Genomic DNA, 18,445 nt, shown 5'->3' with positions numbered 1-18,445 from the left:
AAGGCGACTTTTGCTTTGAAAATATTTTTTTCCAATTAAAATAAGAAATGAACCAAGAATGGAAAATAACATACATAAAAACACATTAAAACTTTCTTTTTTGTTTCACTTTCAGAGCAATAGATCTCCTCATTATTAAACACTAGTCTAACCCTACTGATGGAGGCAGCTGAACTCTGTCACACACAAACTTTTCTCTGACTAAATGGGTTTGAGTTTCTAATGACACTCAGTTCATAATAAAAGCAAAGTTTATTTAATGAATCCCTCCAGATATATAAAAATACTCTGCATGAAACAATAACGTGTGTCTGATATTCGTTTTCCACAAAAAAAGCAGAATTGTCGGCTATTTGTTGGCAGAATTTCAATTTTTACCTTAAATGCTGATTATTTGAATTTCTAATACTTAACAACTTGTAATTGTTATTTATGTGAAAGAATATAAGTTGACTGATCTGGTTTTTAACTGAATTAGAATTTCTGACACAGTTAGTGTGAATGCTGAAAGCATGTTGTTATCCAAATCTTTATTTATTATTCTTCCGCACGTTTTTTGCAAGCTTTTACTCCTCCATACTTTGAGTGACAGAAACCATTCAAATATCAAAACGTTCAGCTCTTTAAGGACATCTACACTACTATTTTCAGCTTTCTAGCATATTTCAGTGATTTTATATAATTTTTTAAAATATTAAAATTTATAATGGGAAGTCTATGGGAGGAATGTTTGAAAGCTAATATCTCAAAAACTAAATGTGCTAAACTGATAATATTTGATGTACATGTGTCCCATGTCGAAGTGCTAAACATATAAAAACATTGTACCAATAGCGCCACCATGTGGTCTGTTATTACACGTTTAGCCTTTTGGCTAATAACTCATGAACCATAAGACTTGTCAAAAATATATTTGGTCAACATGTTCATTGGATGATGCTGATTAGATTGATATAGGCCACGCCCATTTGCGCCTATACATTTTTTCCGCCATTTTGTTTTTTTTAATAAACACATGTTTTGCTTATGTTGGCACATATTTCATCCAATCTTCACCAAACGTGGTATAAATCATATTTAAAGGACCCCGAACACAACTTATTCATTTGTTTTCAGATATCTCTTACGGTTTGTCTGTTACTGGTTAGCAAACTTTTGAAGGCGTGGCCTAATGCACTTGGTCAATGGTCAATAACAGATGTGTGTAACGTTTCATAAAGTTCTGCCCAAGGGGGGTGCTAAAGTAACCTTATAACATGATATTTCAGCAATTCTGTTGTCTTTAATGTTAATGTTTTACATGAGAATCTGCACGACATACTGAATCATGGCACCAATAGCCCCACCTTGTGGTCATAAACAAAACACCGCCATACTACTCATTAACTGCCAAATCTCTTAAATGTAACATGCCATGGTATTCACATTGTATTTGTACAGATGGGGATCCTGAACAAGTGTTAAGTTTTTTCAGCAATGCTTTGCGATTCCTTCCAGTTTTCAGCATTCACACGCATTTCCCGCAGGAAATGCATTTCTAGTTCAAATATAATAACAAAAGAGCCTTTAACACCTTCTCTGCATTAAATATCAGCATGAGCATTTATTGTTTTGTTCTAACAGGGTGAGAAGTTATATAAGATACAGGATGATATGAGGCACAATCAGTTGATTCTTTACAGTGTTTAAGAATAAAACTGATAATTATAAAATTTCAAGTAGCAACATTTAACCTGAGTCCCAAACCAACTGAAAACAACACAAAACCTGTTGAAATTTATTCAAATTATCTCATTTATTTGTAAGTCCGTCACAATCTGGTCATTCTTCTTATTGTTGGTTCATTGATTTTTTTAAAATATCTACATTAAACTCAGGCTTTATCTAAATAAATATATGAGATCAGATTTTTTCAAGGCGAGCGTCAAACTTTAACATCTTAAAGCGGATGTTTGCTTCGTAAAAAGTGCTTATTATTTATCTATTTAATTAAAGATGAATATTAATAAACATGTCAATATTTACTGTCAAATTTTAAGATGTTTGGTAACTTAATTTTCCTTTTACCATACATTGATTACTGAAACGTCTGGAGGAAAACCGATAAATTTACATAATTTTTTGGGCCGCAGGGGGATTTTTCGCTGCAATACCGCGAGTGGCCACTGGGGAAAATTGGCTGCAAGGCTGAGCGGCGGCGCCCTATCCTGCTCTTATGATACATCCATGGTAATAACTCATATGCTGTAAAAAAAAATGCGCGTAAAATCCATAGTTGACACTTTGCTCAGATCGTGTGTGGTGACAACATGTAGTTTGTCCAAGTAGTGTTGCCGTACCTAGCTGTCTAAGATGGCGGACCCGATTGCGCATGCGCGACTCACATCCCCGGTTGACTCGGATCCTTTAGTGACAGGATTCCCTCACATGTCAAACACAGCACAACACTCCGACATTTCTCTGAAGTCTCAGTCTCACCGTCGTCAGAGCTGAGCAGCAGCCGGACATGGCCTCTTCAGCCGTGGTCACGGTTCGTCTCGTGAGGTCCTTCGAGCACAGAAACTTCAAACCGGTCGTGTTTCACGGAGTCAGTTTGGAGCAAACGGTGCAGCAGTTTATTCAGCTGGTCAGAGACGGTGAGTAAACAAAATCACCCATGTAGAGTAAGAAAAGTTTATGTATATGTCACCTTTCACAGACACCAGTCACAAAGTGCTTTACAGTCAAATAAATAAAGTTAAACAACAGATAAAACTGGAAAAACAGCAAGAAAACACACGTTAAAACATAAAATACCACATGCAACCTAAATGCCTGTCTGAACAGATGGGTTTTTCAGTGAGGCCGACCGATATATATCTGTTGACTGATATTATTGGCCGATATTGGTAGAAGTACACATAACATCACAGCCACACACACACACACACACACACACACACACACACACACAGTGTGGAAGTTCCTCAGTGTGAGTGAAGACGATTTAAAGCTCGCATAATCAATACTGAAGACATTTGGAACAACTAACTTAATCACACACTTAAAAAAAACCATCATCCCAGTGAACAAAGGCTAAACAGCTAAAAAAAAAAAAAGCTAGCGAGAGCACAGAGCCAGCCACAAGTCAGCAGCCTCTGCTATCTGTCATCGGTGTCAGTAATGAAAAGACCAAAACCAGTACGAGGAAAGTCATGGAATCCATGACACTGGATGACCAGACACACACCTGACGAACCTGTTTCAGAAGCATCCACAGCACCTGGACCTGTCACAGAAGCAGCTGCAGCCAAAAAGCCGCCATGTAGTCTACTGCTCTCTCAGTACATGAAGTAATACTGAAGGAGAATTATGAGGTGGAGCAACTGCTGGCCAGCCCTTCATGATCTCTATTGATCTCTATTGATTGCATTAGGCTTATACATAACATATATAGGTAACAACCTAAAGGTGCCTTGTAACTTTATTTTGTCTAGATTACCTGTCGCACCTGTTTTCATTTGGAAAAATATAAATACTGCGCTTCATTTTTAGTTGGAGGTTTGTGTTGTCCTGTTATCCGGTGCACTTATTTTCTGAGATGTGTCAAAAAGATAAAAAGTTCAAGGTCCTGCAATCTGGTGCATTTTTAAAGGTAATGGAATTACAAGTTCCTTGAATGTAAAGATACTATTTCAGCCAGACTCAAAACAAAAAGTGATTTTTTTTTCACCACAAGATGGCACCACGACATCTCCATTCACATCGGGCTGGGCTCCATGTAAATAAATGACATTAGATGTGTTGTTATATAGATCTGTTGCACCTGTTTTCTTTTGGGAAAGTAAAACGTGTCAGGTAAAGTGAGATATACTGCAGCTCATTTTCAGTTGGATTTTATTTGTTTGAGAACTTTTGTTGTTGTTGTTGTTTGATTTGTTTGAGTGAGAGAAAGTTCTCTAACCTGGAGCAGTTTTGGAGAAAATGTAAGTAATTTAATGGTCAATCTTTTATTATGAACATATTTTCCATTAAAGAAATGTTACAAAAATGTTTGTGGAAAAAATCAGAAATAGGATTTGGCTGAGAAAATTGCAATCGGTGCATCTCTAGATATCGGTCTTTCCTGGATATATCGGTATATATCAGCATATTGGTCCGATATGCGCTGATGTATATGTTTTTAAAGTTATATAGGCAGTATTTTATGTATATTTGATCCTTTTTCTTACCAGCTGCCAACAGCTGTTTAGCCTGTGGATTAATATGTGGTGGACAACAGTATCCAATAAAACCAAAATCGAACACATCATCTGCAGCCTTTAGGATGTCATTTGAAACCTTTAAGGAAAGCCGTTTCAGAGGAGTGTAATTTACCAAAACCAGACTGAAATTTAAACCCCATAATCTGACTAAATTAATGGGATTATGCTCATAGTCCTTATGTAAGCATAATCGCAGTAAGATATTTACTCTGATGTTACTGGCATTATATGGAGCCAGTCAGAGCATGTTTACACCTGAGTCCAATCACTGAAACTCTGATGAAGGTGCAACAGGTGACGGAGCGTCTGTGTGGTGTAGTGTTGACTAACTGGAAGTTTGAGGAGACAGAGTTTGCGTGGACATAACACCAGTCGGGTTAAATAGAGCTCTCATGTGTTCATTATTGACTTAAAAGTAATAAAACACAACAACAGGAAGTAAACAAAGCTACTCAGCGTCACAGCTCTCTGTGGATAAACTAACTATATGACAACCGGATTATTAAAGGGAGTTGTCACCTTCACAATCATGTAAACGGCGTAATCGCACTAATGTCTTCATCACGATATTGGCCATAATGGCACTACTGCACACATGTAAATGTATCATCATGTTATTATCAGTAGAAATCAACCAAACAATCTTCTTCTATTTTCCAGATATTGCAACAAGACCAGGACTTCCTCCACCTTTCAGGAAATATGCGTATGGTATGATCTTTGTTGTTTTGTCTTTCTGCATGTTTATGTTATGTTTATGGTTTGAATCTGTGTGTTTTCCTGGTTATGTGTCAGGTTGTTTTAGAACCAATCAGAGGTTTGGTTTTAACTTCAGTAGGGACATTTTTTTGTGAGATGTGAACTCGGTCTCCATCTCACTTTTCTCTTTCATATGCACACATCTGATTTTTATTGATGTGAATCTGAGACCAAAATTAATATTTAAAATTGGCATTTCATGGACCATCACGAAAATAAATGTATAAAAGTCTGCAGGTAATGAGTTACTCTGTTTGAATCTGCTGTAAGGCTTTCAAACCTCACCTGAGATTCTTGCCGTTATGACATCAGAGCTCACCTGTCTGTGTGTCTCTGTGACATCAGAGCTCACCTGTCTGTGTGTCTCTGTGACGTCAGAGCTCACCTGTCTGTGTGTGTCTGTGACATCAGAACTCACCTGTCTGTGTGTCTCTGTGACGTCAGAGCTCACCTGTCTGTGTGTCTCTGTGATGTCAGAGCTCACCTGTCTGTGTGTCCCTGTGACATCAGAACTCACCTGTCTGTGTGTCTCTGTGACGTCAGAGCTCACCTGTCTGTGTGTCTCTGTGATGTCAGAGCTCACCTGTCTGTGTGTCCCTGTGACATCAGAACTCACCTGTCTGTGTGTCCCTGTGACATCAGAGCTCACCTGTCTGTGTGTCTGTGACATCAGAACTCACCTGTCTGTGTGTCCCTGTGACATCAGAGCTCACCTGTCTGTGTGTCTGTGACATCAGAGCTCACCTGTCTGTGTGTCCCTGTGACATCAGAACTCACCTGTCTGTGTGTCCCTGTGACATCAGAACTCACCTGTCTGTGTGTGTCTGTGACATCAGAACTCACCTGTCCGTGTGCTGCTCAGGCTGCTGTCGACAGGATGACGCCTGACAGTCACAAATTAAACAGCTGGACCTGCTGTGGCTAATTTAGCTTATAAATAATGTCCATGTATTAATGACACATATGCAATAATAACTCTGCTCCTGATCCACTAATAGAGGAGGGATTAATGTTTGGATTGATTACAGAACCGGTCAAACTCCTCTACAGTTTGGACGTTCATCTACACCCGTGACCCTCTTTCATGCATCTCTCATGCTTGTTAGATTGAACCACTGGTTCCACATTTTTGCAGAAATACATTATGTTATGATTCATATATATTGTGTAGTGTCATGTAATGTCAATATAATGCTTTAAAATAGGTAATTTACTCTGACCAGTAGTCCCCAATAAATCTCAAAGTGATCAGAGTTTATAATGATGTGAAACTGATAAGACAATATAAGAACTGCAGAATCATTTATCATCAGTGATGCGGTGAAGGAAGCTAAATGAGACAACATGTTATGTAAATCAGAGGTTTTAATTTAATTTATTTATTTTTTCTCTGCATATGATTCCATCCTCTTGTATTTACAGACACAATGAAGATTATCCACCAAGCACATGGAGCAAAGGTACAACTACTGTAATAATGTCCCAACTACCACTTCCATAAAAATGAGTCAAGCTAAACAGTTTTATAGTTTTGACTAGGGCTGCATCTAACCATGATATTGATTATCGATTAATCTGGCGATTGTTTTCTTGATGAATCATTTTATCGTTCGGTCAATTAAATGTCTGAAAACGGTGAAAAATGTTGAGCATTTTTTCCCAGAACCCCAAGATGACGTCATCAGCGTCTTGTTTTATCTCAATCAACAACTCAAAGATCTTCAGTTTATTGTCATAGAGACCAGAGAAACCAGAAAATATTCACATGTAAGAAGCTGGAATAAAACAATTTGGATATTTTTTCTTAAAAATGACTCAAAATTATTAATCGATTATCAAAATAGTTGCTGATTAATTCTAATGTGATTGACCTGGTCTAACGGACTTATTGTTGCAGCTCTGGTTTTGACATTCAAACAGGGATAATATGCTAATATGTAGCTATGATTATTTATTTTATTATAAAAATATAACCTTCATCAATGACAGCTGGACATATACATTAACAACTGAACCAGCTGATTAGATGTGTATTATAGTTAATTATAGATTTAACTTTACATGTAGTTATTCTGTGGTCTCTTGGAATCCAAACTTGCTTTTTAAGTGGAAACTTTTTTTTTTTCTTTGGCAGACAAATGAGCTGGTGATGAGTTTAGAGGACGATGAAAAGCTGATTCTTCAAGATGGCCTGACGCTCAGCGCTGCTGGCGTTGGTAAGTTTGTCATCGCTCTTCATCGAACACCTTCAACGTGTACATTTGCTCACTGAAAACTGTGTACAGAGAAGTCTTTATCCTAAAAGTCAGTTCGCAAAAAAAAATCACAATTCTTCTATGATTCTGAATGGATTCACAGACGAGGTTAGTTCATAACGTTATGTTGAAGAGCAGTGAAGCATCCAGACAGTGTTTAGTATTTAGTGCAAGTCTTCAAAGTCCACTTAAACGCACAATATGTCATTTCAGCCGTTAGGGGTCTCAATCAAAACAATAACAAAAGACGGAGTGTGATGACAGTGTGAAGTAGCAAGGGATCATGGGAGTTGTTGTCTTCGTCATTAAATAACCAGCTTCAGCGGGATAGGATTACTCCAGTGTTCATCATTCAGGATGTTTTTACCTGCAGAGGTCTCCTCCTCTCCAGAACAAACAGACCCGGAGATTACAGGTAAAAACACTGAATAAAGCTGTTTCACCTAAAAAATCAATATTTCTCCGATGATGTTTGGTGACCACCGGACTTCCTGGAGGGGCTGTTAGCCGAGCTGCTGCTAACGTTTGTCCAGTTTATTTCTCTGATAACTTTAGATCCAGACGTCCAATGACTAAAATCCTTCTTCCGGTTAAAAGATATAGTTAAAAACCACCTAAATTTATCATGAAAATGTGGCTTAAAACTGAATAAAAGTCCATTTATAACAGTTTGTGTGGAACAACCACAACGCCGATGTATTATCTTGTATGTGTGTAAGTTACTCTTTGGTAGACGCCATTGTAGCGGACAAACACAGCGCCGCCGTATGCATCTTGTGTGTGTTTACTCTTTGGTAGAGGAGGTATGACGCCATTGACAGGCGACCAAATGAAACGGTCCGTTACTTTGATTAAATTACAGATTTCTCTGAGTTTGAAAACTGTTGGAAACATTTGGGATAATGTAAGAACACAACTCAACAACATATATAACACAGGTCTAGTTGTTTTTAGACATTTTAATGTGGAATAATTACATATTATAGCTTTAAATTTCCACTGCATCAAAGGACCAGTAAGGCTGCATTATATGATGATATTTCAATACAAAACCTGCAGAACTCTGTACATGACCAGCATTTCTTTATCAATAGGAGACGTGACACTTTCGTTGTGTAACTGGGTCTTTAAACTTGAGCATTACAAGGTTTGATATCAGAGACACTGGTTTAAATGTTCATCAGTGAGTTATTCTGCTGGAGGCTTGATATGACGACGTGAACCAGTTCACAACTTTCGTGGTTCTTCTTTACATTCTGGAGATAGTTTTGGTCAAAACAGGCATGTGAAGTGTCATAGTGGTGTTTTACATCATCCTACCTCTCTTCACTATGGACACTTCAAACACGATGGTGTCAGACTTCCCTCAGGGCAAAATGAACGCGTATCTCTCAGTCCACTCGTGATTAAATGTTCAGTTTTCAGTCAACCTTTCTTTTCTTGTATCGTCTAGTTTTAAACAAGGTGGTTCAGGTGGTTTTATACTACCTCACACCCGCTTCATGCAGCGATTGTTCACCTGTGCGGCGGCTTTGTATGTGAGCAACACTTTGACTTCCTTCCAGGAGAGACGCAGTGCATATTTACACAATATCATAAACCGCAGCCTCCAAAACGAGCATGAAGATAAATCAACACCTCTGTGATACAGTTGAAGGCAGGATTTATTACTGTGGACCTAATAGACTGACAACAGAGTCTTTGTTGTCAGTTAATGACTGACGCTCCGTCTCAGCCTTTGTCCTACATTCAAAGGTCAACAAGACCAGTTCATCAAACCAATAAAAAATGCCCTCCGGCTTCTAACAGACTGAGCAGCAGGATCCAAATGTTTTCTGGTTTATATCAAACATTCGTTTCTTTTACTTCCAACACTAAGAGCTTAATATTGATGCATTGCTGCTGGAAGTAGTTTCATCACAGTTTTATCTTCAACTTTTGTGTTTTGTCTTTTCAGCAAATGAGACAGAAGTGGCCTTCTTCAGGAAAGAAGACTACGGTCTCTATAAGGCGAATCCTCACACCGCGTGGTGACCAAAGTATTTTACGTTTACAAGAAGCCTTAAAGGACAAAGATCAAAGGTCAAGCATGCTGGGGGAAAAAAGAATGACGCCATAATGTTTTAATTTGTGGGTTTGTTTTTAAAGTTGAGGCCTATTATCATTATAATTATTATTATTATTATTATTATTATTATTGTTATTATCCACCACACTGGTTTGCCTTTTTATTTCTGTTTTATTATGTTTTTTTTCTTCTGGTAGTTGTGACCATGGTAAGTCTTTTTTTTTAATATGTTATTTTAAAATATGGTGAATAAAGTTTTCTGACAGCTGAGGTTTTTTTGAATGTTGTTTTTTTTTTTAAGTATTAACAGTGATAGTTTCTGCACTATACATGCTGCAGTCAGGTCAGTATGTTTAGAAGGAAAGGTGAGATCAATGTGCTCCGTTTGATTCATTTAGAACTCCTCAACTAGTGTTTAGTGGACAAAATGTAAAAGTTTGTATGTAGAGCTGCAACGATTAATTGATTAATCGATTAGCTGCCAAATATTAAATAAATCCCCAACTATTTTGATTATCGATCAATTGTTTTGAGTCATTTTTTTAAGAAAATGTCCAAATTCTCTGATTCCATCTTCACAAATGTGAATATTTTCTGGGTTTTCAAAGACAGTAAACTGAATATCTTTTGACTGTTGGGACAAAACAAGACATTTGAAGACATCACTTTGAGCTTTGGGTAACAGTGATCAACATTTTCTGACATTTTATGGACCAAATAACTAATCGATTTATCAAGAAAATAATCGTTAGTCGCAGCCTTAGTGGTAGGCTCTGAAACAAACTGACATGTACAGTACTGTGCAAACATTTGAGGCACTTTAGATGTTTGGATCCATTATCAGGGAGGCGTCTGATCATCTGCAGCAGGACGAGTCCAAACATGCAGTCAGAGTCATGAAGAAGTATCTTCCTCAACTAGAAGAACAAGGAGTCCTGCTACAGATGGTTTGGTCCCCACAGAGCCCTGATCTCAGCATCATTTACTCTTAAGGTTTAAAATTGAACATAATTGTACTTACTCTAAAGGCTGACAAAACCACACACCAAATTTTCTTTTGCACTCAAATGATTTTTGGGAAGACGTGTTATTGATCACAGTCCAAGATATCTGTCATTGCTCCATTTAAGGGTGCTGATAACATTCAAAAATATAGTATTAAATAGAAAAGACAAAAAAACCTTAAATAAGTTTAACATGAGTAAATTGTTACATTAATGAATAAATACATACACCGTTAAATAATAAGGAAAAACACAAGAAGGCAGGGTTTCATTAAAAAAAAATCAGATTACTCTTCCCAGTCCTAGAGACATGATTGGTTACAATTTTCACGCCACCCAATGAACAACCATGGAATTATGACAAAGCGTCGAGTCAGCCAATCACATTGAGAAGGGGGCGGGGATTGAGCTGGTGCCACAGTGGAGTAGCATCGAGTAGGACGGACGGACGGGCGGACTTTTACCCTTTCACCGTCCGCGGAACTATCTCTCCTGCCAGCTCGCCTTGTCGGACCCGTATCTGAAGATGGCTGATCTCAAGGTGTGTATGGAGCTAGTGAGCAAACTTTAGGCATTTAAAAGCTAAGTTTACACGTTACCGCGTCCCGTTAAACGGGCGGTAAAGGAAGCTGTTAGTCGGTGTTCTCGGTTAGCTGACGGAAATGACAGCGCCTCCGGTTATGAATCCTTCAGTCAGCACATGGCAACGGAACAAAAGAGTGTTATTGTTTCTAGACTGATAGTATGATGTACGATAATGACTTAATTGCACCAAAGTGTTGTTAATGAGTGTTTATTAATGAGGTGTTCATCGTTATCCTTCTTTACGTGAGGTCACGTGTTCACTCATTTATACCTAAATCAACAGTTAATATCTTTTGTGTGTAATCAGCGCTAAAATTTCTAATTTCCTCTCCCGTTAATCATCTCACCACCCCTCAGATTTATCTGCTGACCCTTTGGAGGGGCCCGACCCCTAGGTTGGGAACCACCGGACTAAACTAGCTAGCTGTATATAAAGTAGTGTAAACTAGCTCCACCTCCAGCAGCTACAACAGTAACATGCTGCTCTAACACTGATGCTTCACTATTAATAATCTAACTGCAATACTTTAACTACATCAAGCTCATAATATTTATGTACTTCAGAGATTAATCTGTTACTAAAACTGGAAGCATAAAATCAAAAAATCAGACTTTAAAGAAGTAAACCGATACGTTATGGCTCTGCAAGCCCAGTCACATGCTGCAGGATTGAGTAGTAATATAAGGGAGAGTTCATGAGCTGCCTCCCAGTTACACACACATCTGGCAGCTGACCAGTACAAGACACCAGGGGAAGTGTCCCTGACCTTTGACCTACAGCCATCCAGCAGGTGACACTGCCTGTTCACATTGTGCGTGCTTGAGATTTCCTCACAGATGTTGCAACATCTTGGCAGTTACCTCTCTTTTTACACCAGCAGCACAGATTCTTGCAGTGCAGTTTGGTCTATTTCATGAAGGCTTTTGTCTGCATTTATTCAAATAAAAACATCCATAGTGCTTCTCTGGTAATACCCAGACCGACAGGATCACCGCTGGCAGGGATCCAGAGCTGTCGCAGATCATTTCTCTGATGGTCCGACCCTCTGGCCTAGTTGGCACAGAGTGGCACAGCTCGGGGGGGGGGGGGGGTTTGTTGTTTGTGGAGGGGTCCGAGTGAATCAATGAGCTTTTTGTGCCTGTAGGGTTTTTGGTTTTTTTTTTCTTTTGCAGTTGCACAGCACTAGTCTCCAGATTTACAATCTGAATGGAAAGATTTCAGGGTTATCTGAGGTCACGCTGAAGCTCTGTTGGTGTAGCCTCAAATCCGTTTGTGTGCAGAATTGTGACATCAGTTTAGAGCAAAGTTGAACTCAACATCTATCTTTTTTTCTTATCAGAGACTCTGGAGGTGGAGGAGTGAACGTTGATTTATTGCGATAAAGGCTCATGTTGAACATAAAGCGTATATGATGTCAGCTCAGGTGACAGAGATCTGCACTGCAGCTGCTTAAACTAAAGAGAAGACGTCTCCCGCACACACAGAGAACGTTCCCCCTCAGCTCGAAACATGAAACTATTGATACTGGTTGAACTAATCTTTTCATCAGTTTACTTCCTAAATGAAGGCTGTAACAGTCACTCGTTCGTCTGTAGTTTTAGCTGCGGTGAAACACAAAGTAACACTGGTACTGTGAACACAAAGCTCCGTCATCAAGTTCATAGAAGAGCTGCAAGTAACATTTATCTCATTATCCATTAATCAGCCTGATATTTTCTGGATTAATCAAGGATTTTTTTTTATCAATAAGATGTCAGAAAAATGTCACTTTTGAAGTTTTGGCATTTTTTGCTGTAAAACTTGCTGTAAATAGTTGCAGATTAATTTCTCAACAATCACAATATCCTGCAGCACAGAGTAACATCATCCATTGTTAAATATTTAATATATTTAATTTACTATCATGTAAAACCAAGAAAAGCAGCAAAGTCTCAACAACAATCGTTGCAGCTCTGAATTGTTCTATTAGCAGCATTTCAGAAAAGTTTGAGGATTTTTGTGATACTACTGTTATAAATATATTATCATGATATTTCTGTCCACAATAATTGTTTTTTTTTCAATAGTATGAAAATGTGATGAGTGTTGTTATGACAGTGTTGTCTTCTTCTTCTTCTTCTCTTTAGGCTAAATTTGATGCCGCAGCAGAAGAGGTGAAGCAGCTGAAGGCGAAGCCTGCAGATGAAGAGATGCTGCAGGTCTACTCGCTGTACAAGCAGGCCACCGTTGGTGATGTCAACACAGGTGAGAAAACACTCTGCAGTCCTTCCAACAGTGTCACCAGCCCTCCGTTCACTTTATCTTCACTTCAATAATACAAATAAATGCCAAATGAATCAGACTCTTTCCACGTGAGTCCAGACAGCTGACTGTAACTCTTCAACAGGTAAACTACCTGCAGCACATTGTATGATCTCTACTGTATTCTTGTTCAGGACAACAACAGCCACACAGACATTTAACCATCAGAGAAGAAGTTAACAACCAAAGAGACAGAGAGAGAGAGAAGCTGTACCTGACTCACCTTATCTGACGTCTTCTTCTATCCTTCATAAAGATGAAGTATTCATGTCATAACCTCCCACTGCATTTATGGCTGCTGGTTAACCAGTCTGATACCGTTAGCAACAACGACAAACAAGCTAACTCTCCTGGTTGTTTCATTTAAATAATGTTGTTAACTTTCTATTGTTGATGAGAGGAGTTCACCTCAGAGCAGCAGCAGCACGTCACCACGACACCACGTCACCATGTCACCATGACACCACGTCACCACGACACCACGTCACCACGACACCACGACACCACGTCACCACGACACCACGACACCACGTCACCACGGCACCACGACACCACGTCACCACGACACCATGTCACCACGTCACCACGACACCACGACACCACGTCACCACGTCACCACGACACCACGACACCACGTCACCACGGCACCACGACACCATGTCACCACGACACCACGTCACCACGTCAGCTGAAATCCAGTCCTTCAGTCCTGCTACAACAAGCTAACTGTTGCGTTGGCTAACGTAAACGGCTATCTACTGCTCGATTTTAAAAAAAAAAAAAAAAAAAAAAAAAAAAAGGGAAAAAAAGAAACATAAATCTAAAAACGGCCTAAATAAAATGTACTTTTTTTGTGATGTTTTAAAAGTAGCTCACTATTTGCATGTTATAATTCTTCGTCATGATGTCTTTTCTAAAATGCTACTGTATGAATCTACAACAGCCAGTGGAGAGAAGTGAAGATTGGACCAACGTGATGTCAGTATTATATTCTGCTTGTTGACTGGAACAGATCAACACATTAAACTGATATAAGAGATATAAAGAGCTCCTCCTCTGCTCCTCACCTCCTCTTCATACACGCTGCTCTCTCTCCTCCCGCCCTGCAGGTGTCGCTGTTGAAGCTTTTTAAACAGAATTTCAATAATGGATTTTTTTCCAAAGAAGAGAGAAATATATTTTATAAATGATATAGAGATTAGTGATAGTTTATTTCAACCAATTATTCTTTTTTTAAATATTTTGATCTCCCTCTTACCTCTCAAAAATAGAGGAGGAGCAGCCTCCTCTTCCTCTATGCATCAGCCTCCTCTGGTGTGAAGAGTAGTAATAGTTACAGTGAGCAGGTCAGTAGACTATCGTCCAGTCCATGAGGTTTCTGCTCTTCACTCACATCGCTCTGTGTCTCTTCTCTCTCTCTGAAGCTCGTCCGGGGATGTTTGACTTCACTGGGAAAGCCAAATGGGATGCCTGGGAGAAGCAGAAAGGTAAACTACAGTCCTGTAGATGGTTGATGCTTTTTGTTACAACATGACTACTCAGGTCCTGCAGTCCTTCTGTGTAGAGAATGATCTTATTACAGGATAATAAGTCTCCAGATTCACTCACAGCAAAACTCTGACCCCCAATCCACTGAGTGCAGGACTTTGTCTCCCCCTTCTGGCGGTGAGAGTGAAGGGAGGTGCTCGGCTGGTAACAACAGATATGTTTTGATGGTCCACCAGGATTTGTCCCAATATGCCTGATGGCCGTAACCTTCTGTTGCAGCTGTAAAACGGTGGATAAATAGTTTTGAGCATCACACAACTCCTGCAAAATGAGTTGTTTCATCCATTCAGTCCGATAACATTTGGAAAGTCTAGAAGAGCTGTGTGATTAATGGCCGACGCAGGAAAGTCGCACCTGACATGAGATTAAAAAAACTGTGAAATCCAGAGAGATTTATCTGGCGGTGATGGACTTAATTAACATTGTATGATCTCGTTTGGCTTGAATGTAACAGACGTTCATTTATATGTAAAAGTTCCAGACTGCAGGTTTAAACCTGTATATGAATAAAAAGAGGAGAGTGAAAGAAGTTCATATTAATGGTTTTTGTCACTTCTGTTATTAATTTTTGTTGCTTATCTTACTTCGAAGTTGGGGAATAATAATCATGCTCTCAGTTTTGGCACTACAGTTCCCATAATGCTTAGGGAGTTGTGAACAGGAAGTAAAACATTGCCATGGATATATTTGTTTACATTTTGGCAAATTGGCTTCATGAAACGTAAACACAACTTTTGACGCAAATTGCAGCTTAAGAATAAAGAGTCCAGCTGAGCAAAAAAAAAAAAGCTTAGAGACGATTCAGATTGAAATTGATTGTCGTATATTAATGCCTGCATGTGCAAACTGCAGTATATAATTTATCCCATACAGCTGTGGACTGTCAGTTCCAGATGCTTCAACTAAACAGAGAACAAACTTTCACTTTTAATAAATCAGTTTCTGCACAGACGGAGCAGAAACTGGTAGAGACGCCTTCAGCTTCACCTCTTTTCACCAGACGGTCACAGAGCGCTGCTGGTTTTCCCTCCACTTATGCAATGAATTGCATCAGTCCCTGATCACACTTTAAAGAGTGAAAGCCTATTATCACTCTCAGTTAGTGATTTCAACATAGTCAAGCTAATCCTTCAAAGTCCTCACTCCGCTCAAAAACATGTTTTTCTTCTCGTTCCTTCGGTTGGATGTTTGTTCTCGTCACCGTGCAGAATGATGTATGTGCAGAGTTTGTTTTTACAGGAAACTTTTCTCTCTGTGCTCACATTAAATCACAGCTGGCACAAGATGGCTGGTACTTGACTACAAATGGAAACAAACTCTGCACAGACATCATTCATCATAGAGAACAAACATCCAACTGAGGTCGCTTTCAAACCCAGTAATTAAGCTTCATGTGACAGAAACCAGCAGAGTTCTCAGCTGGACCTAAATTAACTAAATAATTTACTCATTAATTTGTCCTCATTTACTTATTTGCCTTCTGGGTTTTTATTTTTTATTAACTACCAGGCAAGAGCCAGGACGACGCCATGAACGAGTACATCACCCTGGTGGAGCAGCTGAAGCAGAAGTACGGAGTCTAACGTCACATTAGAGCCACAGACTGACCAGGGCCCAACTGCTGGACGGACAGAGTTCTGGCTGGGACCACCACCACCAGCCGGCCCTCATCCTGACACTGAGAAACGCCTTAAAACCCCCCAACAATGTGTCCTTACACGACAAATATGAACGCCTGCTGGACTGCTACACCAGTGGTCTCCATGAGATTAAAGCTGGGCTGAAGAACCACTGACGGACGAATAGAAACTGTCCTCCACCAGCGGACCACCTCATATTGCAGTTTCCAACCATGTGTATCTGCACAGAATCCTGTCATTTCAATATAAAATCCCTCTTCTCTACCTGTTGTGTTTGGTGGACTCTGATTTTCTGATGTGTTCTAGTTTTACACGTGAAACACGTTTTTATTTGCACGATCAAACTGAAACAGGAAATGATTCACGGTGGATTTGATATTTCAGGGATATGAGCAGGAGCTGTTAAAGATCCTACATTTTAAAGGGGACATATTCTTTTTGGGATTTTCTGGTATTCATATCCGCGTGTTGTCCACTCTCATATTTCTATCAGAACCAGAGTCACTGTGATCCTCATGTATAACGGTCCGGGTGTCATCGGATAATTCAAAAACCAAAAATCTGTTATTTGTTTCTGAGGATCATGGGTAGGCTAATGTAGCCGCTTCCGCTATCGTACAAAACTGACAAAAATACTTGATTTCTAAACCTTCTTCGTTTGGAAACAAAAAAAGGAATAGATCACGTGATTTTGTTTTTAGTTTTTGGTTTAAAATGAAAAAATGAATTAGCTTGATGTCCGCAGACCTGCTCGATATTCAGTCCAAAAAGGAATATCGATAAAAACGAATCGTCAGAAACCAAACACGGGTCGGGTTTGATTGGTTTTTCGTTATTTGATTCTGACACCAAAAATGTTTTTTTGTTTTTTGTTTTGAAACAAATAACAGATTTACCGTTTTTTGGTTTTTGAATTACAAATGAATTATGAATTATCCGATGATACCTGGACCTATAACATCTACTGTATATACAGTAGAGGTGGTGACACTGGTGTAGAAACCAGTTTGTAAAATGATTGAAAGGTTACAACATATATTTCTATACAGTTAGCATCCAGTTAACTGAATGTTATTTATATCCTGTTCCTGTTGGATGTTAAACATGGTCAAAGTTCCAAAATTTGAGGTGAACGTGTGTAGAAATGCTGCCTGCAAGTCAACAGTCAGGGCTTCAACCTGCTCTGAACACTTCGTTTACAACTTCGTTAGCTGACGTCGGCTCATCATACACGCCCATGAATGGCCACTCGTTCTGTAGCCTTGGTTGCTAGGTGGTTGCTAAGGTGGTTGCTAAGGTGTTTCCATGTGTTGTCCACTCTCATACTTCAGATGTGATTCAGCTCCAACATGTACGGATGGATTTACAAAGTTTACATTTGGAGTAAAGAAGGAGAAAAAGAAGTGAAATCTTGCTACTATAGTTTGTTTACGTAGCCTCCGGAGTCGGAGGAAGCTTCCTGAAGCTGACCAATCAGAACAGAGCGGCTCATCAGGAGGCGGGCCTTAAAGAGACAGGAGCTAAAACGGCCTGTTTCAGACAGAGGCTGAACTGAGGGGCTGCATAAAGGACCTGTAGAAGATAAATAAGGAGTTTTTAGCTGGAAATCATGCAAAGATATTCCAGTAGAGCCCCAGAATATAAATATAGAGCAGGAAATATGCAGAATATGTCCTCTTCAAGTTTGAGTAGTTTCTCCTTTAGACTCTTACACAAAGCTGATGAGAGCAACTTTTACTGAAAGAACTCTGACGTTACGTTTGATAAATGATTGATTTAGAGCTGCCATTAATGATTATTCTAGTTATTTATTAATCTTATGATTTACTTGATAAATCGAGTAATTGTTTGCTTTATAAAACTTCTGAAAACAGTGAAATGAAATGTCTGTCATGGTTTCCTGAAGTCCAGGATGACGTCTTCAAACTATCTGGTTTGTTTAACCGACAGTCCAAAATTCTTAGATATTCAATTTATTATCACATAGGAACCGACAAATTGTCACACATGACTGGCTGGAACTGGGGAATGTTTGACAAT

The 18,445-nt window shown here is 39.1% G+C and overlaps 2 protein-coding genes across 2 annotated transcripts; both read left to right on the top strand.

Annotated features, from left to right (window-relative positions):
* The first annotated feature begins 2,360 nt into the window (after positions 1–2,360).
* Positions 2,361–9,844, top strand: c11h2orf76 (chromosome 11 C2orf76 homolog). Its single transcript, XM_067602810.1, has 5 exons — positions 2,361–2,636; positions 4,905–4,955; positions 6,426–6,463; positions 7,138–7,219; positions 9,216–9,844. Exons 1-5 carry the CDS (start codon positions 2,507–2,509, stop codon positions 9,290–9,292), a joined length of 378 nt encoding a protein of 125 aa, XP_067458911.1. The 5' UTR covers positions 2,361–2,506; the 3' UTR covers positions 9,293–9,844.
* Positions 9,845–10,741: 897 nt separating this feature from the next.
* Positions 10,742–16,669, top strand: dbi (diazepam binding inhibitor (GABA receptor modulator, acyl-CoA binding protein)). Its single transcript, XM_067602811.1, has 4 exons — positions 10,742–10,871; positions 13,043–13,160; positions 14,642–14,704; positions 16,275–16,669. Exons 1-4 carry the CDS (start codon positions 10,857–10,859, stop codon positions 16,346–16,348), a joined length of 270 nt encoding a protein of 89 aa, XP_067458912.1. The 5' UTR covers positions 10,742–10,856; the 3' UTR covers positions 16,349–16,669.
* Positions 16,670–18,445: the final 1,776 nt, after the last annotated feature.

The sequence above is a fragment of the Thunnus thynnus genome, chromosome 11 (genome assembly GCF_963924715.1).
Source record: "Thunnus thynnus chromosome 11, fThuThy2.1, whole genome shotgun sequence".
NCBI classification, from domain to species: Eukaryota; Metazoa; Chordata; class Actinopteri; order Scombriformes; family Scombridae; genus Thunnus; species Thunnus thynnus.
This window is presented reverse-complemented; position numbering and strand designations above follow the sequence as displayed.

Bases quoted from the DNA above. Each gene is read 5' to 3' on its own strand.
- dbi (XM_067602811.1), top strand. The intron at 13,161-14,641 runs GTGAGAAAACAC...CTCTCTCTGAAG, and splicing joins CGTTGGTGATGTCAACACAG to CTCGTCCGGGGATGTTTGAC. The intron at 14,705-16,274 runs GTAAACTACAGT...ATTAACTACCAG, and splicing joins TGCCTGGGAGAAGCAGAAAG to GCAAGAGCCAGGACGACGCC.
- c11h2orf76 (XM_067602810.1), top strand. From the start codon at position 2,507: ATGGCCTCTTCAGCCGTGGTCACGGTTCGTCTCGTGAGGTCCTTCGAG. The intron at 4,956-6,425 runs GTATGATCTTTG...TTGTATTTACAG, and splicing joins TTTCAGGAAATATGCGTATG to ACACAATGAAGATTATCCAC. The intron at 7,220-9,215 runs GTAAGTTTGTCA...TTGTCTTTTCAG, and splicing joins GCTCAGCGCTGCTGGCGTTG to CAAATGAGACAGAAGTGGCC.